Source organism: Crinia signifera, chromosome 8, assembly GCF_055691185.1.
Source record: "Crinia signifera chromosome 8, ASM5569118v1, whole genome shotgun sequence".
Lineage (NCBI taxonomy): Eukaryota > Metazoa > Chordata > Amphibia > Anura > Myobatrachidae > Crinia > Crinia signifera.
This window is the reverse complement of record NC_139224.1, coordinates 136278926-136301742: the sequence shown is the minus strand read 5'-3', so window position 1 is coordinate 136301742 and position 22817 is coordinate 136278926. Positions and strand designations below refer to the sequence as shown.

The following is a 22817-nucleotide window of genomic DNA, read 5'->3' as shown; positions in this document are numbered from 1 at the left end:
TATTTACAAATGGCTAACAACCTAATTCTGATTATCCCAAAGAAACGTGAAATACTGCTTTTGTTTTTTTTCTTTCCTCTCCTTTCTTAGTTTCTTTTGGAGACCTTGTATCGGCAGTGCAGGGTGTGAAGCGTCTATGATACTCCAGAGGATTGTGCTCTTGTTTTCTAGAAGGCAGCTTATCTGCAGGCAGCTCGCTGTCAGGATTTCCTGACGTTGTGCTCTGATTTGAAATACCAACAAATCTGTAGGGTGGAAAACTCCTCAGTCCAGGCGCCAGTGGTTAATTGGACAGTCTATAGAAAGCAGGAGAAAGGCAATGGCATACAGCCTGTTACCCATACCACCTGCATGTGTAACCTAGTAACTGGCTCTGTTACACACCGTGGGTAGAATAGGATTGTTTTGCTGCCTAATCCCCAATTCCTTTTTGAGCTGCATGTCAGCAGAGTGGTTAACAATGCTTCCTCAATGCCCAGCACCAATGGGGCTGATTCCAAACAGGGCCCTGCTTTGTGTAGTTTGCATGTGCTCCCTATGATTGCAATTCTTTCTTGGTTTGCTCCACTCAGAGGCGTAACTAGAACGTTGTGGGCCCCATAGCAAAATTTCTAATGGGGCCCCCCCGGCAATGCCCATTACGCATTATGCGACACACTGTAATGCCCCTTACAGAATATGCTACACACCACAATACCCTTACACATTATGCAACACACCGCAATGCCGCTTACACATTATGCAACACACTGTAATACCCTTACACCATCTGTGACACCCCGCAAGGCCCTATACACAAAATGTGACACACCACAATACCCTTCCACCATATGCGACACACCCTAACACATTATGCAACACACTGCAAAGGCCATTACACAATATACAACACACCGCAATGCCCCTTACACAATATGCGACACACTGTAATACCCTTACACATTATGTGACACACTGCAAGGCCCATTACAAACTATGCCAATAGTCACAGCCTGATATGATAAACACATTAAGAAAAAAAACACAGAAACTCAGATCAACATATATATAAAAAAAAAAAGTAGATAAATCATTTTAAAATGGTGCTGCTACAACATGTTTATCTCACCAGCAGCAGCAGCAGCAGCCAGCCGGACTTCACCCATACTTTCTGTCGAGGCCACACAGTTAGCTGTCAGCGTGGGCCAGTCTGCCATGCAGGATGAGGGGTGGGCATTCTGCGCATCACTCCTCTCCATGTTCGGGCTTCACATGGTGACAGTACCCCAGCCCCCTTGCAGCTCTTTCTGCGGTCACTCAGTGGCGCACAGCGCCAACCTCACCAACCCCGCCAGCCTCCTTTCGCAAGCTGCTGCCTCTCGCCTGACTACTACTGCCGGCGCTGCACGGCGCTACCCCCCGCCCGTCTCCTTCCTCATTGTACAACCCCCAACTGGCTTCTTACTTGCCGTAGTGGAGGCGCGCTGTAGCAGGCGGCCGCGGCAGCTTTATAATTAAATAATTTAATTATAAAGCTGCCGCGGCCGCCTGCTTCAGCGCGCCTCCACTACGGCAAGTAAGAAGCCAGTTGGGGGTTGTACAATGAGGAAGGAGACGGGCGGGGGGTAGCGCCGTGAAGCGCCGGCAGTAGTAGTTTAACTACCGAGGGTGCAGGGGACTGCTTGCTGTCCATGGGCCCACCCCGCCGCCGGGCCCCATAGCAGCTGCACCCCCTGCACCCTCGGTAGTTCCGCCACTGGCTCCACTGTAAGTTCTAAAGGGGCAGAGACCTCTGTGGACAATTCAGTATAGATTGTACAGCACTGGCGCTGTAGAAGTGCCCTCCATCTTCGTAGACTTGAACCGAACTCAAGGTGTTAAAAATATAATTTAAAATCAATAGATGTGTTCTCCGTCTTATTGTATTCGTGACCGAGGAAGAAGTAACTTTGACCCTGTTGACCTATTGTATTTCGACCTTTTCACCATGTCGTCGGTTTGGGGTAGACCTATTAACTGTCTTAACCAGGGGTTTAGCAATTATTTTAGCTGGGGAGCCATTTAACACTTCCAGTAAATATTTATACATTGCGCTCCGGAAAAGGGTATGTGGTCACTCAAAAGGGGGTGTGGGGGGGTCCTTGATTGCAGTGTACCACACTATATACTCTTGTCAACATTATGCAACAAATAGTAGATCTCCCCCTTATACTTGCCCCTTACGCATTATGCCACACAAATTGAGCCAAAATTCACAATTTGCCACCACGGAAGGAGTCAAAATTCATGTTATGCCACACAGAATGATCCAAAATTCACATTATGCCACCCGGATTGAGCCAAAATTAACATAAGCCAAATAATTTGAGACATTATGCCCCACCGAATGATGCAAAAATCTGTTTATGGTGAGAGGGGATGCATGGTATGCAAAAGGACCGCATACAATGTATCGTATGCAATCCTGCCGCCGCAGTGGATGGGGGTCCTTAAGTTTAACCCAGTTGCTGCTTGTGATGGAGTTTGTACCCCCCCCCCCCCCCTTCCCTTGACACAGCAGACACAGATAGCAGCTGCTAAACACCCCCCAAACACACAGATTCCAACTTTTCCTCCCTCCCTGGGTACAGATTGCAGCCTCATCACCTTACAGGGCACTCCTTTAACCCTCGTCAGGCAGGCCCCACTGGCAGCATGCCAATATGTATATACCTTTCTTTGGTGCGGTTTTCCTTTTTCAAAATAACCAGACCAGTTATACGGCGCCGCTGGGGAAAGCTTGGTCCTGTCATGGGGGCAGCCAGACGGAATTTCCTTAGTGACGTCAGATGCCCCCACACCACACAGCATCTGACATCACAAAGGAAATCCCAGCCGGCTACCCTCAGATTTTATATTCAGTATTTAACATGTAGGGTGTGTTAGGGGAGTATTTGAATTCTCCCTGTAGAATCCATCTGGTTTTCTCAATCATCTTTCTATTATCCTCTATAAATGTATAATTAACAGTTGGCATTTTGTCTGTGCTTACAGTATATGCAAGTTCATTTGTGCACCCCTGGTTGTACCTGGGTTATCCAATTTGGTGCACCTTTAACGCAGTTTAACAAACACTAATCTAAAATAGATGTTTTTTCCTGACACCTGTTATATTGTGATGTTTCCTTTACCTTGTCAGAATTGTTCTATGCATTACGGTTTTCGACAGTGAAATACCGTATGGGTCACTGCATCTCTATTCAATGTGGAGCTTTTCAATTCTAAAATAAATGACAATTGTGAAATGGCACGCTCCGCGATTCCCAGGTGCTCTGCCACCTATCCCTTCTCATGAAGGATTATTCTCGCTGTGCTTTATATTCATAATGTACAAGACACTGCACTTGCATGGAACCAAGGGGCAGACTGTACGAGGCATAATAAAACGTAATTGCTTCTAGATTCTATTTGCACCTTTCAAACCACAGGAAAATGGTAATGTGTTCATCTCCCAGGGTTCACATTGTTTTTATGTATGCTGTTTGTAATAAATTGAGCACTTTAAAGCATTTGTCATCTAGACTGTGAGCAGTGATCTGTCTGAAATCTGCTATTGATTTTTGCATAATGGAAATCCAAGCATCCAGTAGCTGTTTACTTGGAGCGCGTCCCATCGGTTTATATGCCAGGACTTTAATCCGCCCCAGAAATGAACAGGTATTGGGACTACATTGCCACACTTCTGCCAACTGATGATTTTCAAGCTCAAACAGAACCTATTAATTATATCTAATGGTGCCCATCCACTAGTGAGATTTGGCCGCTTTTCACCTTATGTCCATGCATCAAGCCAAGAAATTGGATGAAAAGTGTCAATTCGCATGTGTTTTACCTCTGACCCGATGTACGTTACCATGCTCATTGGATGGGAGCCGTGGCTGCTACAAGGATTGATACGGATCCCACAGTCATGACTGGGGTCACATAAGACACATTATCGTATGCAAAAAGAACCACATACAATGTTTGGGTCAAGCTGCCCGGGAGCTGCCGGGTGAGTTAGCGGAGTATCGCATGCGAGACCTCGCCCTAGTGGATGGTCACCTTAACTTTTTATTGTACTGTTATTTAATTTTTTTGTTTGTTTTTAAGTCAGGAACTTTTATGTGCTGCTTTCACCTTTTTACTTGCTAAACAAATAATAACAAAATAAAATTATATAGTTCCTAAATGTGTTGTACAACTTTTATAGATTTGCACCTTTTACATTGTACACTGTACTCATAATAGCGTTGCTTAAAGCAGCAATAGGCAACCTCATTTCCTTCGGGGGATGCCCTCTGATTTTAGAAAGTAGCTGCACATTAAGCTTCATTTTGGTAGTCATTTTAAATTCATTATTTAGGTTATTGAAAGAGACCGCTATCTGTAATAGCATATCAGCAGGCAGGGAGGTGCGGACAGCACCTAGTGTCGACATCCAAAGGGAAGACACCAAAAAATGTTGGTGGCTCCTCAGCTACTGGGAGGTGTGATGTTCTCATGTAAGTCCCTGCTCCTGGTCACTGAGGAGTATCCAGCAGTGCAGGGAGAGTCTTTGAGGGCTGCCCAGTATCTCCAGGAGTGCTGAGCAGGACTATAGTGTTTAAAACAGGAGTGGGATGTGAGGCCACGCCCCATATACAGAAATGCACCAGGTCAGTATGGTCCACTAGGTGACACTGACCCCAGTGATTCCATGCTCAGCAGGACCTAATAATAAGCATTACTCGCTTTAATAATCAAATATTTTAACACAGCTTTAAAACACGGAGAGATTCAGTGACGGCCTTGGAGGTCTGTTAGTTATCCATCACTGCCTTAACGAGTAGTAAGGTCTCATGTCCAGAGCCTGCACAGTTTGAGACACCCTAGCAGTCCTTGTAACTGATGGCTCTCCTGGAGCAATAGCCTTGATCATTTTATGTGTTTGGTTGTTTGACAGCAGCTGACTGGGGTTGTCTACTGAGAAATGGATTTGGGCCTTCCTGTGGTTTTATTAGCCCAGGGGTTAAGGGTAAACAAATATAGATTTTTTTACTATTTATTCCTATTGGTGCCCTCTACATGTGCATCCACCCCTGTGTCTACTGTTCTATATGGTCACTGAAGTCAGAGAAACAGCTGCTCTGAAGAATGACATGGTTTACAGCCCTGAATAATTCAAAACGCTTATAAACTTTTTAGGCCCTTATTCCTGAATGAGGTCATAATCTCCGGCGTTCCAGCAGTTGGTTTCCCATCAATAGTTGTCTGTGTTTTCCTGTATGGACTGAGAAGTGAGCTCCAAAATGGCTTAATATAGAGAGTGTAATTATTTGAGTGTTTGTTTTATCCTCGTGAACGTGAGATGAAAAATCTTTCCTAACCAAAGATCATTGTATTAGATTTGGCTTCCAACGTAGTCCATAGAAAGATCATGGAAAACTGTGCTGTTGTCTGATAGGTATGAACTAATTGTTCCTTTACCAGTGAGAAGTTGAGCAGTGTAACTGTAAGTTTAAGTTTTGATATAATATTTGGACATCACCTGTCTGTGAGAATCATTCATGTTCTTGTTACTTTCCTAACGTGACCATTGCTTCATTCCAAGCTAGTTGCTTCCTTACTTAAGGTCGTATTTAAATATTTTCTCACAGGCAGCTATTGGAGGGCTCCCAACAGAGCTATTCGGCATAGAGGGAGAATATAATAGTGTAGCGAGCGAAGCATTATACTAATTAGGGGTCCATGTTGACCCCCCTCCAAATCTGGAGCCTCCACTGCCTATAGTAACTGTATTTGTGCAGGCTAGAATATGGAAAATCACAGGCTAGTATTTGCAAAGCTGTTTAGCACGTTGGTAATGGAGTCTTGCACACTCTTCTCTGGGATAATTGAAATGTGACAATGTTATGCAACACATTAAATGTAATGTCTTAATAAAAAATAAAAAAACTTGACGTTTTGGGGCATCAATTACCATACATACTGTAAGTAATACAAATTGCAGATGGAGTGAAGTCCTTTTGCAGGATCTGATGAGATGTTCTCCTCTCACACGCTGGTGGATTTGTCTGGATGCTGCAAGTTCTCACATGGACTGGTCTTGTGAAGAAGCATTCCGGTCAGGTGTTTCTGTTTACATGACCCGGGGTGAGATGGTCCCAGCCCACAGGAAGCATGGCAGGGGAAGCAGATGTCCTCTAATGATTAGTGTACAGGAGCTGGATGTTTTTAGCATTCACAACTTCTAGCCTATGTAAACAATTGATTTATTTTTAGAACTGGCCTTGTGTAATGGTGCAGACTGTCCGTAGACACTGTCCTGTCTCTTTCTACAGTCCTACTGTATCTTATATAGTCTATTCGTGGCATCAGGAAGGAACAGTTCATGCAATACTGGTTATCTGACCCCCTGATGGAAAAGTGTGTGCTTTCTTGAAGATTTGCCGTCACTTCTGATCACAACCTTCATTGAATTATCCCATAGCCAACATTATTAGGCTATTGCGTTCTGATCAATGGCCTGTTTATGTGATTTCGCACCCTGCATGCTCTGGATCCAAGTGCATACAACTGTCATGTGTGTAAGGAGTGTAACATGGCGGCAACAGGGCATTTGCACATTGCCGAGTGTGGATGTTGGCGTAGTTGCAAGCTATGCAAAGTTGTGCATAGTGCAATTATGCCTGGTTTTTTTGCACCAAGGAAAGGACTGGTGCAACTGTGCACTGATAGATGATGTGGCTATATATGCAATCTTTGGGGGACCACCAGCATTAAGTTCCATGCATGCAATACAGTAGCAATTACAGCGGACTTTCATTCAGCTCTGCATGAGACCCATAAGGGGTGTGATTTCATTAGCAGCGCAGGGATAAGACTACCAGGCTATGCAATTGCTCTCACACTAAAACCGGGACAAACTGATTTCTGCTTGCACCCTGTTTTTGCACCCAAAATCTAATGTCACTATTTGCTGATTAATGCTACAGTAGGTACACACCAGAACGATCCTGACCGTTAGCAGATCATGCGATAGTCGCATGATCCGTTGGAGCACACAATCTGCTAATGATCTGCTAACGATCTGCATACGATCCGATCCCGATCCGATCTGTATCCAGTGGAATGGGTCTTTTACAGATCCTACCTGCAGCAAAAACATGCCCAATTTACCTACAATCAACATACAATCGGTTGAAATTGGGGGAATTGAGGCCAAATCATTCTGGTGTGTACCCTACATGATTGTAAAAACAAAGGAACCCCCCCCCCCCCCTCTGCTATCCAGCTGTCACAAGGCAAAACATCCCTGACTTACAATGATGCTTCCATTAACTCCGACCAATGACAGCCTACTTGGAATATTTGACAGGTATAAATGGATTTGTATGGTATTTCCATGTAATTGGTAGGCTGCTCTCCTAAAAATATTGGACCACAGACTGACCAGTCACACTGTCTGGTGTTTCCAGCCAAATAAAACAAGATGATTGTGTGTGTCAATTTTATAAAGTAACTTTATCCTAAAATGTTATTTTCTGGCACATAATGATCTCACAAAAGCAGGCTCTTCCTGTGTGGCTATAGCTGCGTACACATTAGATGACGCTGCAAACGATACAATGTTGGCAACGATTTTCCTTGGACTGCCTGGAACTCCTAACAAAAAATATACTTCATAGACATGAAATGATTGTACAAACAATATAGTTAGTGGCCACTTTCGAGTAGTATGTTGTCAGTGACAATATCCTCAGATTGAGCTATGTGTACAGACAACAAAGACATCACTAACGACACGCATCGTTAACGATACAGTGCGTACACTCTCTAGACGATATGCACAAAGTTATAACATGTTCTGACATGTTCCTATTGTTTATAATATCGCCTAATGTGTAAGGACCCATAGCTTTTTGTGTGGTTCTTGCTGCTGAGGGCTGCTGCTGTTGTAATACATATTTTTGGAGATCCACAAACCCAGTAATTAAATACTTGCGTTACATGGAGCTACAGCCACTTCTATGCCTGTTTTTCTGTTGCTGAGAACACGATGCCTTCAGTTTCTCCTGACGGTTTCTACTTTAATTTATTTTTGATATGTATTGTGGTTCAGATGTTGCCATGGGAATTTATTGAGCAGAACTAAAAATAACCATATTAATGTATTACTTGCTCTAATAGACACATGGACTTATTTATTAAAGTACTGTCATGTTCTCATGGGAGCGCGTTATGGTAACGACATAGACGGATGTTAGGATTAAAAACAGGTTTATGTAAATAGCACTTTTTTAAAATTAGAAATGGTTGCAAAAATGAAGGTGCAGCCTGATACCTTCATACATGAGTGTAATGACCACTGATGTGGACGTGCTCGTTATCCCGGTGACACACTCCTCACCACTCTTACTCCTCTAACGAGCTCTCAGTCTGTGGCGTCCTGCACATAGTGGCACGGTCTCTGCCATCTGCTGCCCTGTCCTCCGGCGAACTCGGAAGCGATTACACATAGCCCCTTGGACTTAACACAAGAACAGTTCACTTTCCGAAGTACTCTGAGCATCTGTGAACATGAACATTTTGATTGGTTAATAAATTGGGCACATTGCAGCCCAGCAAGTGATTGAGGGATTGATACCTTAATTGTGTCTCTGGGGACGATTTAATTGGAGGCAGTTGGCCAGAAATAGTTTGACGTGGTTTAAAAACTGAAATGCGTCTAAGAATTCCGAATGAAGTTAGCAAGGTGCCAATGGGGGCTGACTCTGATTGTAGTTCACAGACTAGATGAAAAGCAGGGGAAATTCTTTTTTCAAGGCTAAAGTAGTGAGAACCTTTGGGACACAATCACAATGATTATTAATGTGTTTCAAGGTAAGTAAATATGGTTAACAAAGAAGCTATTTTTCAGGTAATATTTGCTGGAAACAGACAAATTGGTTAAATAATGTGGAACATGTGGCTAATTGAGTCAGTATGTGCTAGTGTGAAATGTTAATCGATTAAAGGGGCATATTATATATGGGCGATTTAAGCCCTATTGCTAAGTGATCGGACTAGATCGTTTAGAAATGAACACCGTTCGCACCGTGTAGTACACCCTATAGTGATGGTGATGCACGGACGGTCTATCCTGCTTAGATCGCAGTGTATTGCCTATAAGCATAGGCAAAACTGCTCAGCACAGATCGCAGGTGCATCGATCTGTGCTTAGGAACTCGCTCGGCACGGGGCACCTGTGACCCAGTGTGTACAGTTCACTTACAGTTTATTGGTTTTACACCACTATATGCATGTTGCAGCTATTGCTTGGAAAGACCCGATTCCCCACAAGTTCCTTGTTTGCCTCCCTTTCTGAGCAGAAACTGGCAGTTTGACTTATGTCGTGGTGACTTCTTGCACTTTAAGCAGAGTTGTTAACCTCTTTGAACTGTCATGAAACTGGGGTGGAAGAGCATCCAGCTGCAGACCTGCCAAGCTTCACATATCTGGTCTAAATGGCCATGTCCTTTGCAGGGCAAGTGACTATAGCTATAGCTAGTTGAGTATATGGCTGCAGATTCTCTTCAGTCCTTGCTGCAACCAGCATGGACTGCTGATCTGAGACATAGCACATCTTGACTGACTTTTATACATCCGTCATGTAAAAGTGCAAAAACTGGATGAAGTAAGCCCCACACAAGGGCGTAACTACCATAGGTTCAGGCAGTGCAGCTGCTATGGGGCCCAGAGATGAGGGTCCACCTTAACAGTCAAATAACATGTGCTGTATACATTTGTCACCATAAGGAGGTAAATAGGGGCCCTTGCAAACGTTTGCTATGGGGCCTACATATATCTAGTTACGCCACATTATTTGTAAAACTGACACCCTTATGATACCTGAAAACATCTCACCGAACTACTTAGCTATGGCTATGTTCCATCAAAGCAAGCAGTAACCACCAACATGAAATACCCCCCCCCCCCCCCCCCCCCCCGCCCAATGCCTTTTTGTTCTGAAAATCTGGACAGCCTTGCAAGTATCAAGACTATTGCAAACTCTGATGTTCGTGCAATGGTGGGTGGGGTTCCAACAAAAATAATGTGTGTATGATGGATGCTCTTAAATAGCTCAGGCTGTCACCATGGATTAGCTTTCTAGTACATTATATTATATATTCTGCTTGCCTTCAAGGATGTACTGAGCCATTCTGCTGCAACTTACATAGAGCCCCCTTCTTTTCCTATTACAGAATTCCACAGACCTGCAGATGTGTTGTCTGCACTGGAAACGCCAAGAAACGCCAAATAAGAGAATTCACATCAATTTAGATTGGTCCAGAAAGAATATTTACTTAACTAGTTAGCCCGCCCAAAGCAAATGCTTCGAAAGCTAGACAATGTAGTTTCACTTGCTGCCAACAGATGGCGGTGTTTCGGAGCCACACGGACACTATATAGATAGATAGATATAGATATATATATAGATATAGATAGATATAGATAGATATATATAGATATATAGATATATATATATATATCTATAGATATATATATATATATCTATATATATATATATATATATATCTATATATATATATATATATATATATATATATATATATATATATATATATATATATATATATATATATATATATATATATATATATATATATAGAGATAGATAGATAGATAGATAGATAGATAGATAGATAGATGATAATAGCCCCAAAACTTGCATAAGACCGCTGTGCCAACTATAGCTATTCTAGAAATCGTGTTTGGTTATTTGCTGTTTAAAAACCATTTGCTGCTCTTCCATTACCACCTTCCTTGCTGCTGACCTTTCCCGCTCCGCTGGCATTCTGTACATAGAGGAGTGACAGTCTGAAAGCTTTCTGATAGTTAGGAGAGAGACTTGTCTGCCACTCGTCTTTGGGGGAGGGGATGGTAGATCTAATTGCCACCATTCTCTTCCTATCTTTATAGTCACCTTTCAGATAAGTCATTGCAACAATAGGTCATTACATTTGCAAGGTTCTAGTCCCATAACACCCTTTGTTTGACAACTCTGTGATCACATTGTTTTTTTGTGTGCAATCTGTAGGTGATAATACAACAGAACATCTAATATATGTAATATTTCTTATATAGGTGTTTGCAGTTAGTTTGTTTTATAATACTCCTGTTAAAAGCAGACATGTGGAAGGCAAAACGGTATAAGTTATTTAGGTCAACAGGGTTGGAAGGTTGACATATTTATTAGGTCGGCAACGGGAATGTCGACATTTCACGAGTTTTTCACTATTTTTTTTTTGCCGACCTGTGCCAACAGGTTTTTTTTTTTTTCATGCCCTACAATAGACTACAGCATGGTAGGAGAATAATATGGTGTGCCGGGCGCAGTGGTACACTTTGACAATGTCAACGTTGACTGGGTCGACATTCGAGACAAAAATTGTCAACCATCCAACCCTGTCGACATTAGCTATGTCGGCCTATTTCATGTGTTGAGCTAAGGCATGTCGACGTTCAGTGGTCAACCCAATGCATGTCGACCTAATATGGGTCTACCCAATGACCCATACCCAACCTCACGTTGAAGAGGAGATAATGTTATATAAAAGCTTCCGTATTGGAAATACTGTACATTAAGGATTAGTTTTTGGCTGTAGTATTTTATTGAATCTTGTACAGTGATCGCACAATAGGTGGAAGCTGAGCAATCTCATGACCGTTGTCTTCATATAGACAAGTCCATATTCATTTATATAACACGTTCAGCACCAGTGCCTAGAATGGTATTAAGATAAAATCCCACTAGAAGCTTTTGTTTTCTCGATCACGAGACCATCTGCTGACAGCAATTAACATGATTTGGGGAGCTCTGTGCACTGTAACACAATCTGACATGCACTAAACGTATCCAATTAAATGCTGACATTATGAGCTCATCTGTAACCCCAATACACCAACCCAGAGGTCTTCCCTTCCTGCGAGCCAGACGCCTTTAGGGAGATGAGTATGCTCCGGGGTCAGGATCACTGCCTCCAAAATGCTCTGTGGCTCCATTTGCTAAAAATGAAATGAACAATAAAAAAAGCTTTATTCGTGTAATTGCTAAAACTATGCAAACGATCCCTATTACGCCGGATAACTGGACAGAAATTTGAAATTTTTTATTTGAATCCTAATTAATTGAGCGGTCGTCCGCCTGATCTAAATGTTTTATTCTGAAAAGCTAAAGATGTCTGCCTCCATGTCATGTCACCTGCTCACAGCACATTTCACGGTTTGCTTGGGTGCAAAGATGTTTTTTAATTGAAACTCGTAATGGTTACATTATGTATTCAGTTATCGATCTATAGCAATAAGACCGGTATTCATTTTTTTTTTTTTTTGAGTCATTTGTCACCTGATCTATAATGAGGAAGGGTTGTAAATAATGCCTGTACACACGGGGCAACGATGCAGTTAAGCACAGATCGCTATTTTTCAGGATCCAATTAACTATTTCAGGATCCAATTAACTTAACAGTATACTTTTGGATTGTCATTGGAAACCAGAGCAAGCATGGGGAGAATATACAAACTCCACACAGTTAGAGCTGTATTGGTAATCTCTGTTGGTAGGTAGCAAGTCACTGCCGTGTTTCAGCTATCTGTTGGTAGGTAGTAAGTCACTGCTGTGTTTCAGCTATCTGTTGGTAGGTAGTAAGTCACTGCTGTGTTTCAGCTATCTGTTGGTAGGTAGTAAGTCACTGCCGTGTTTCAGCTATCTGTTGGTAGTAATTCATTGCCGTGTTTCAGCTATCTGTTGGTAGTAATTCATTGCTGTGTTTCAGCTATCTGTTGGTAGTAAGTCACTGCCGTGTTTCAGCTATCTGTTGGTAGTAAGTCACTGCCGTGTTTCAGCTATCTGTTGGTAGTAAGTCACTGCCGTGTTTCAGCTATCTGTTGGTAGTAAGTCACTGCCGTGTTTCAGCTATCTGTTGGTAGGTAGTAAGTCACTGCTGTGTTTCAGCTATCTGTTGGTAGGTAGTAAGTCACTGCTGTGTTTCAGCTATCTGTTGGTAGGTAGCAAGTCCCTGCTGTGTTTAAGCTATCTGTTGGTAGTAAGTCACTGCCGTGTTTCAGCTGTCTGTTGGTAGTAAGTCACTGCAGTGTTTCAGCTATCTGTTGGTAGTAATTCATTGCCGTGTATCAGCTATCTGTTGGTAGTAAGTCACTGCCGTGTTTCAGCTATCTGTTGGTAGTAAGTCACTGCAGTGTTTCAGCTATCTGTTGGTAGTAATTCATTGCCGTGTATCAGCTATCTGTTGGTAGTAAGTCACTGCCGTGTTTCAGCTATCTGTTGGTAGTAAGTCACTGCCGTGTTTCAGCTATCTGTTGGTAGTAAGTCACTGCCGTGTTTCAGCTATCTGTTGGTAGTAAGTCACTGCCGTGTTTCAGCTATCTGTTGGTAGTAAGTCACTGCAGTGTTTCAGCTATCTGTTGGTAGTAATTCATTGCCGTGTATCAGCTATCTGTTGGTAGTAAGTCACTGCCGTGTTTCAGCTACCTGTTGGTAGTAAGTCACTGCCGTGTTTCAGCTATCTGTTGGTAGTTAGTCACTGCCGTGTTGCTTTGTTTCAAAACAATGTAGCTCTAAATATTTTTTTTTTTTTAAAAGCATTGTATCTTTGTTTAATAGTTTCTATCTAAAGGTGTCCATACACGGCAGGATTGCATGCATTCCTTTTCACATGTGATGGGGGGAGCCAGGAGGGGGCTGAATTGGAGGTCAGAGGACGCAGGCTCCCACCATTTTAGATGGGAGATCAGGAGCGATATGACAATTGAATACAGCCCATTGTGTTTTGAAAAGATCCACCATTACTCAGTGGCCATATTTAAGTGTGTACACCCAATTTATCACAGCACAGATATATCACTGCATTGCAGAAACATATGTTGCTGATAATGTGTAGTGTTTGTAAGGACACGACTGGTTACCCACAATCCTCTGAGCAGGTATATCACTCCTATAGAAACAATTATTGTTTAGTGTATAGGAACAAAATTATTTGTGATTAATCATTTAGAAAATCATTAGTTTGGCGGTCCGCTACATTGTTTATGTGAATGTGCTACCCTACAATTATTCATATCTCCCAGCCCCCTCTTTCTCATGGTATTTTGTCCGTTATCAGATAATTACCAGAAAACCACACATGGAGATATAATACATGGCTGCTGGATAAGGCTAGAGACTCGAGACTTCTACAGTAAATGCTATCTCCATTCTCACAATTGGTGTAGTCTAGCAATCGCTATAATGTGACAGTGTCATTAGTAAAGGGCTACCCAAATAAATTCTAACTAATATTTTAAAATAAGCCTTATTCCTAAGGTTTTTTTGGTTTTTTTTTTTTGGGGGGGGGGTGTTCTATTAACATCAATAGGCCTCATGTATCAGCTGTATGCTCCAATAAAACAATGCCTCGGTTGCCCCATAAGTGCATCGTATCCACAAATAGCACACTGATCCAGAGATGTGAGGCTATATAGGAATCTGTATAACACAAGAATTAGATTAAGTAGAATATAGATTTTGATACTGTCATATAAGATGTACATGTACTGCAAGCCGCAGTTTCAGTGTAGGTTCGGCAATACAATACTTGGTGCAGCCTAGTCGCATAGACCCTGGTGGGATGAGAAGGGCTTGACTTGAGCCCACACTATGGACCAGATGTACTAAGCCTGGTAAAGTGGTAAAATTAAAGGTGATCACGTACCAGCCAATCAAATCCAAACTTATTTTTTAAACTTAGCTGATTGGCTGGTGCGTTATCATCTTCCACCTTATCCCTTCTTTATCACTTTGCCACGCTTAATATATTTCCCCTTATATAGTGTAAGGTCACAGACGTAAATTGGCCGTAGAGACCTATTCACGTACCCCTAATAATTACAGACCCCTAGGATCTTGGATGAGCAACCGGGTCTAAAGAATTTGAGCACACAAAATACTTTTGAGATACTTCTATATGGACATATTTTATATTTAAACATTTGTCATTTGTGTCCTGCTGACTAGTACAGTATGTGGCAGTAGACACTTGTTCAGTAATTACAATTTATACGATGGCCCCGAATATGGTTTCCTAATCCGTTGCCCACCAGTTCTCTGATCACTCTTTGTGTTTATAAGCATCTGTTTGCAACACCACAAGCTGCGTTATATTTAACCTTTCAACACAGCTCTTGCCTAAGGTAGAATGTCATTGGACTGCAGGAGTTGATCAGACTGCTATTACCATAAGGGGGAGCCCTAGATTGCTACTGTACATGACAAGTCTCAGAACCTTACTGTAGTAATCTGACTTCCACTCCGTTTATTGGCATTTGTAACAGGCAGCAGTTTCTGAGCGATTTTTATTTCATGGAAATACAGCGCAAAATATTTAGCATAAAATTTTCTGTAAATGCTCCCGAAATATTGGGGACACCTGCTATCTGGCATGGGGACAAGTTGTTATTAGCATGTCAGTCATGTTAGCACTACATAAATAAATGTTAATAAATAAAAATGAAAAAAAAATAAAACTGCCACACCACTGACTGTTTTTCTGGCCTTTCCCCTCTACACCGTGCATACTATATGACCTGATTTAGAATTGTGCACTAATGCATTTGCTACTACCATCCCTTACACAGCGGATGTGCTGAAATCTGTAACCTGCAGGCCACTGGCCGCGTCGAAGATCCATTCAACCCAGGTACAAATACTCAGCGGAGAATGCAGATCCTTTGATAATTAGATTCCACAACTAATCATATGGTCACAGAAAATGACTGTGGGAGTGGTGGCTTTGGCGCTGCGTTTTGAGTGTACGGGATCACAATTATAACCTACAGTATAAGCTAAATCTAACGTCTTTACACCATAAGGTGAGAGAGACTTGACCAAACCGTTCCAATATAGTAAACATAGCCATTTTTTTCAAAACTTTGTCCCATAAGTGCATCGTATCCACAAATAGCACACTGATCCAGAGATGTGAGGCTATATAGGAATCTGTATAACACAAGTCGCAGATGAAGTAGAATATAGATTTTGATACTGTCATATAAGATGTACATGTACTGCAAGCCGCAGTTTCAGTGTAGGTTCGGCAATGTAAATACAATACTTGTCGCATAGACCCTGGTGGGATGAGAAGGGCTTGACTTGAGCCCACACTATGGACCAGATGTACTAAGCCTGGTAAAGTGGTAAAATGAAAGGTGATCACGTACCAGCCAATCAAATCCGAACTTATTTTTTAAACTTAGCTGATTGGCTGGTGCGTTATCATCTTCCACCTTCTCCCTTCTTTATCACTTTGCCACGCTTAATATGTTTCCCCTTATATACTGTAAGGTCATGGCCGTAGAGACCTATTCACGTACCCCTAATAATTACAGACCTCTAGGATCTTGGATGAGCAACCGGGTCTTAAGAATTTGAGCACACAAAATACTTTTGAGATACTTCTATATGGACATATTTTATATTTAAACATTTGTCATTTGTGTGCTGCTGACTAGTATGTGGCAGTAAACACTTGTTCAGTGATTACAATTTAAACGATGGCCCGAATATGGTTTCCTAATCCGTTGCCCACCAGTTCTCTGATCACTGTACGTCTTTCAGCTGCATGCGCCTGCCTACGTAGTTCTAATAATCTTTGTGTTTATAAGCATCTGTTTGCAACACCAAAAGCTGCGTTATATTTAACCTTTCAACACAGCTCTTGGGGAAAAAAAGTCAGTTTTAGTTTGTGGTTTATAAGCTTGAATGCTTTTTTTGTTCTTTTATGTTATAGATTCATATAATGCAGAACTGAGCTAGGTTTTGCATGACTGTCAGTGGTTCTGCAATTTACTTTTGTAGTCATTTCCTGCAGACTTTTAGCAGAAAAGGTTTTCTCAGGAAGTGAAGGTCCTTATAGAAGCTGGTTTTTCACAAGTGGGACTAAACGGCGTGGGTTCAGGGTAGATGATGGCTGCGTACACAAGTCTACTATTGTACCTGAATTGATTGATATATGCAGTAACATGGATTTTTAAGATGGCTCAGAACTTTTAGTGAGGGACCTACAGAGTACTGAAGAGGCATTTGCACAGTAATATATGTATCTACAAGTATGTAGCGGATAAGTAGGCTCAGAAAACAGAAGCAGTCACATACTGTGATTTCAAGATCCATGTCCGCACCAGTTGGAGGGGACAGCAAGGAAGAAAACGGAGGGTTACCTAACTATCGGTGGCGTTATCGCGCAAAGGCTAAGCGGTCATTTTTCAAACAGTCTTTTTTTGGAAAAAGCTTTGGAAGCCATAGAAGCCAGTCTGTTAGCAGAATCGACACAAGTACAGGTAATGGTGACCCATCAAAAGGCCATCATCGAGATGAGCATCATACTGAATTTATTCACGCACAAAGGGTCTATATAGACAATGATACTCAGGCCTTAGGAACGGCTCCAGAAATAAATGGGGATGCAGATCCTGTTGGTCAGCGGGTGAGGAGGGTTACTTTTGAAAGGTCATCATCTGAGCCATCTGGTCCTCCATCATGGAGAAGCCACCATGACCGTCCTTCCATGAGGCGAATGCATTCTGTGGATTTTGGACAACGTGACTTATTTCATCGGCGATTGTTATCTGCTCTTTCCAGTGGGCTCTCTAGGATTTTCAGCTCAAATAGAGACATTCCAGCATCGATTGATGAGGAACAAGGTAGGGTAAAGAATCACATAGATTGGGGTCTAAGGTTGTGGAGAAACATTACTCACCTTGCATATATTTTAGATTAGTAATCCAATAGAAAAATACAAAATCATGTATAGCCTGTGTAAAGAAGACATAATGGTTTTCTCTTTTGTACGAAGAAATACTGTACTGTAAAACTATATATAGCAATGCTTAGTGCACCTGATTATTATGTATAGTAACAGTTAGTTCCATAGCGCTATATTCTGTTACACTTTAAAATTGGGCCCAAAAAGTGATCAGACAAAGCTGGGGAATAACAGACAGAGCTAAAGCTGGTGTGTATGTCCAGCCGATCACCCACAAGCCGCCCTGGACCTTCCCAGATGGCAGGGTCACATGCGGTCCTTTAACTTGTGATGGATCAGTTCCCACCACCGGGAGGCCAACTCATGTCCGATGCGCATGTGACTCCGCATCAGACCTGAGGGGACAGCGAAATTACTTTGGGTCGATTTTTTCGGCCCGTTCTGTCGGGAACTGGTGATTTCGGCCGAAATCGCAGAAGTGTATTGTGGCCTTAAGAGGACCCTCCTCGCAAGCTTACGATCCATAGGGTGAATATGATCGGCATGGTATAACTCAGAATAGTCGGGATTCAGGCGGTTCTTTCTCCAACATTGGAATCCCGAATGTCTGGAGGCCGCTCCACTCTGCGCCACCCACCTATTCTGTTCTCCCTCTATGGGGGTCCTTGTACTGTAAGTCGGGATTCGGACTGTCGTGCTCCTGACAGTCAGGATTCCGATGTCAGAGAATCAACTGTCGGAATCCCGACTGTGGTTGAGTCATCCGGCCTCCAAAAGTATTGTGTCTGTAAGATTAAAGTAGAGCCACACTCAAACTTTTTTTTTAATTTTATTTATATTACAGAGATTTAGAAGAACTTCTAAAGAGAAAAGAAAAAGTGTTGCTCATAGCAACCAGTCATATTCAGGCTATCATTTAGTAAAATATAGCTTCTTTATTTGGTTGCTATGATTAACAATTCCACTTAAAAATAGAAAGCCAATGACTGTATGGACCCACCAAGCAAACTAAAACCACCTAACCCGGAGCATTCAATTTGCACTATTAAATTTGCTATTCGATCTCCGTGTTCTTGAACCTTCAGGCAGGAGATTGAAATCAAATCTGGATCGAATCGAATGCAGTAGTGAACACATTAGATTTGCAGTAAATAGTCTTGCTTGCCAAGACTTTTTTTTTTTTCTCTCTATTCGATTTCCGCTACACGGGAGCGCGCATTGGGATCTAATCTGCATCAAATGCTAATAAAAGCATTCTATAAGCAAAATTTAATAAAAATATAGTGCATATCTCACCGTGTGTACCCACTATCTCTATGTATATGCACCTTAAGATACATGACGTAGAATAAAAACCTATAAATATAGTAAAATAGCTGCTGTGCATGTAAGCCGTAGCCTTGTTGTTTTATCACGCTTCTGTACACTGTAGACTTATACCTGAGATCACGCAAATCTTTATGGTTCGGTTCTGCATAGTGATGGTCGTCCTAATAATAGCTTGTCCTTTTAAAACTCAAGAACAGATGACTCATCACAATTTCAAACCTAGTCTAACATTTAGAAGAATATCTGTCATGCATAATAACACATTTTGGATTTTCTAAAACCAGAAAACTAGTATGAGACATACTAAAGCCGCATACATACTAGATGATTTTTTTAAATATATTATATTATATAAAATATAGCTCATTTTGGCTCTTCTCAGTGCTATCATAATTAACTCGCTTAAGGTCCATACACATAGGGTGATTATGCCCAGCATTTATGGACAGTGATGAGCACTGTCTTCGCTGGGGGGAAAGCCGCTGAGTGGCTTTACCCCTGCCCAGCGTTGTCGGGGGGGGGGGGGTCCTCAAAGCCACTCGTCTGCTGGTAATACCAGCAGATGAGCGGCTTTCCCGGCGATGATGCGGGAGCACGCATGACCTCTCACTGCTCATCACCGGGCTTTGAGCTGAAAGCCACTCAAACTTGCTGTTTTGAGCGGCTTTCTGCTCAGTCGCCCAGTATGTATGGGCCTTTAGTGTATATGCTCAGTATCACTAATGATGGGCGCTTCTACAGGTCATTAACAACCGCACCTGTTTTCTGTGCTGTTGGTCAATGTTGACTATATTGTCAACGATGCATGTTAACAATATCATTCAGTGTGTATGCCCAATATGGTTTTCCCAGGACGCTGGGAAGCTTCAAGGGTAAACCACTGATGATATTGGTCAATGAGCAAATCGTAGTGTGTATGGGGCTTTAGGAGGTTCTGAGTAGGACGGCCAATCCCGGGATAAGCTAGATCCCAGGATTTGGCCCTAAAATTGTCGGGATACAGTCATTTACCCGACGTCGGGATTCAGACTGTTAAAATACCGACAGACGGGTTCCCGACGGCCACCGGCTATTCTCCCTCGTGGGGGTCCACGACACTCATAGGGGGAGAATAGAATAGGCAGCGAGCCTGCAAGGGGCCTTGTTGCGCTCGCCATGCTGTCTGAGTCCGGCAAGGCGGGATCCCGACTGCCGGAACCCTATACCACACCCCTTAAATCCACCCAATTGATGCATTGGGTGGTCCAATCACATTGCTCCTTTCTGCAGTATGGACAGTGGTGCAATGTATGGTTACATCCCGCTGCTGGGTTGCACGGTCATCAGCTGTGTACCCAGCTTTAGAAGACCATGATTGTTCCTTTGTGTCAAGAGCCAGTTTAATGCAATTTCCCAGTGAGAATGTATTTTTGAATTGTGATCTAAGCAACTTCTAGGCGGAGTTTCATACAAAGGCTTTGGTGAGTTTCACACTTATCGGTCCAGAGGGGGGCGGACATGGGGCTGGACCAGGGGAAGACCCAGCGTTTTATGGGTGACCCCATGAAGACACTGGGCATTCCCATGGGAACACTGGTGGGTCGGTTCCTGTTCGGGGTAGGTGGCACATGACGTCAGCACCCGCCCCATTTTTGGAGATCAGTGACGGAAACAAAAGTCAGTTTAAACTGACTTTTATTACCGAAGCGGAGAAAAATAATTTCTTTCCCCTTGGGCCAAATGCGAGGTAATGTGTTCTTGTCCCCTGGCATGCTAGCTGGGGGGGGGGGGGTAGACATTAGGTGGGGCTGCACTGACCTGTTCGCTAGACTTCAAGTATACGCAGGCTAGTGAACAGGTCTGAACTGGCCCTTTGCTCACTTCCAGGCCACATTTCATTACCATATTTTTTAGTTTTTACGAACAATGTTTAGCGCCCTAGAGCTTCAAAGCACAGAGCGGTCTGCCTACAGGATTGGGGTAGAGCTGGATACATACTGAGAAGTAGCATCAGACAAGGTCCCTGGTGTTATACTGAGAAGCAGCATCAGACAGGTTCCCTGGTATTATCAACACTGTGTTTGGCCTGCAATATGTGTATGCCAGATATCGTGTGCCCCAACATCCATCCTCCTCTATGTACATGATGTGTCGGCCACTATAGCAGTGGAAAACCAACAGAGGAGAACTATTGTTGCAGATTCAATCTCTTTATGGTCAAACTCAACCAGATCGAACAATTAGGACATATTTTGCTGTAAAATTGCATAATTAGCCTTTCATACAAAATTGTTAATGCTAAAGATGATTTCAGAGCACATTAACTGCTGTCTCCGATGACACTTCACTGTGTGGGACTACTGCATCCTTAATGCATGAAGATATAACTCTGATTGAACAGGCTGATAATGACTTTCCACTGCTAATTAGGAACTGTTTTCAGAGCATCACTTTCAATTTGTTACGTTTAACCCTCTTTCCTTAGTACAGCTTCATCTATGTTTTCTTCAGGCTTTAATATGCTTCAGCTGATGAATACCTTATGGTTTTGTATCCTTCAGTTCATTCCCCACCATTTTGTACCATTTCATGAGAGCCCACAATACTGACTCACAGCGCTGAGGTCATGGGTTTGATTCCCACCATGGCTCTAACTGTGTGGAGTTTGTATATTCTCCCCGTACTTCTGTGGGTTTCCTCCGGGTGCTACGGTTTCCACCCACAATCCCCACAAAAATATATACTGGTAGGCTAATTGGCTTCCAACAAAATTAACCCTAGAATTATCTGTGTGTGCGTGTACATGTGGTAGGGAATATAGATTGTAAGCTCCACCGGGGCAGGGACTGATGTGATTGTTCAAATATTCTCTGTAAAGCGCTGCGGAATATGTATGCGCTATATACTGTAAGAAACTGTTAATAAATAACTAAATTGAAAGTTGGTAAAGGGCAGTAGAAAAATCTTCAAAGTACTGTAGATAACAGGGAGAAGCGAGGCAAAAAAACACTACTTGAAGGCCAACTATAGACTAGTGTGAGGAAAAGACAATGTTTTCTTGACTGAGCATCTACATTATTGACTTTAGGAAGAGTATCCTTGTAGCAAGAAGATCATTCTAGTGAAATACTGTAGTTATAAATTTGTTTTATTTAATTTTTAGAGTTGTTGTTTTTGGCTTGTTGAGTGTTCTAGGGAATATAGTCTTCAACACTTAAAATGCTATAGTGTATCCATGGGATCGGATGTAAGCATTGACCATAAAAATCTCTGTTGCTGCTTCACTCAGAGAACAGATCACACACTGAATTGGCTGGTACTTATACAAACTCATGCCACCAGGCTGCTGATTCTTCTATTTAGTATTACAAAAAGACACAAATATAAGATTAGAACTAAAGATAGGTCCATCAGATGTAACCTTTCAGAATCGTGTTCATCCAGAACCCAAGAAAATGCCATGTTCCAATGAAGTTTTAGCGGAAGAGCGTTGGAAGGGATCCTTGACCTTCCTGGATAAGTCGCTCAATATTATTTAGCCTCCTAAGCTCCAGCTGTAGCAGATGGAAGAGGTAGTCAAAAATACAATAACAGTATGACCGGAAGAAAAAAACACAGACCCTAAAAACTTATATCCTACCCTATGAATGGGTTTTTATCAGACCAAGCATTAGCCTGGTATTATGATATCATTCATTATGTATGCGC

The 22817-nt window shown here is 42.3% G+C and overlaps 1 protein-coding gene across 5 annotated transcripts in view; it reads left to right on the top strand.

The window, feature by feature from the left end:
* RASAL2 (RAS protein activator like 2) overlaps positions 1-22817 on the top strand; it is a 265534-nt gene that overhangs the window by 72470 nt on the left and 170247 nt on the right. For 2 of the 5 annotated variants that reach the window (XM_083157241.1, XM_083157240.1), the window contains exon 1: positions 17193-17739. The exons of 2 other annotated variants lie outside the window; for them this stretch is intronic. In XM_083157241.1, the coding sequence (XP_083013367.1) occupies positions 17208-17739 (532 nt within the window). In that variant the 5' untranslated portion in view covers positions 17193-17207. Of the gene's footprint in view, positions 1-17175; positions 17740-22817 lie in introns of those variants that run through there. One more of the 5 variants, XM_083157242.1, reaches the window with a different exon arrangement.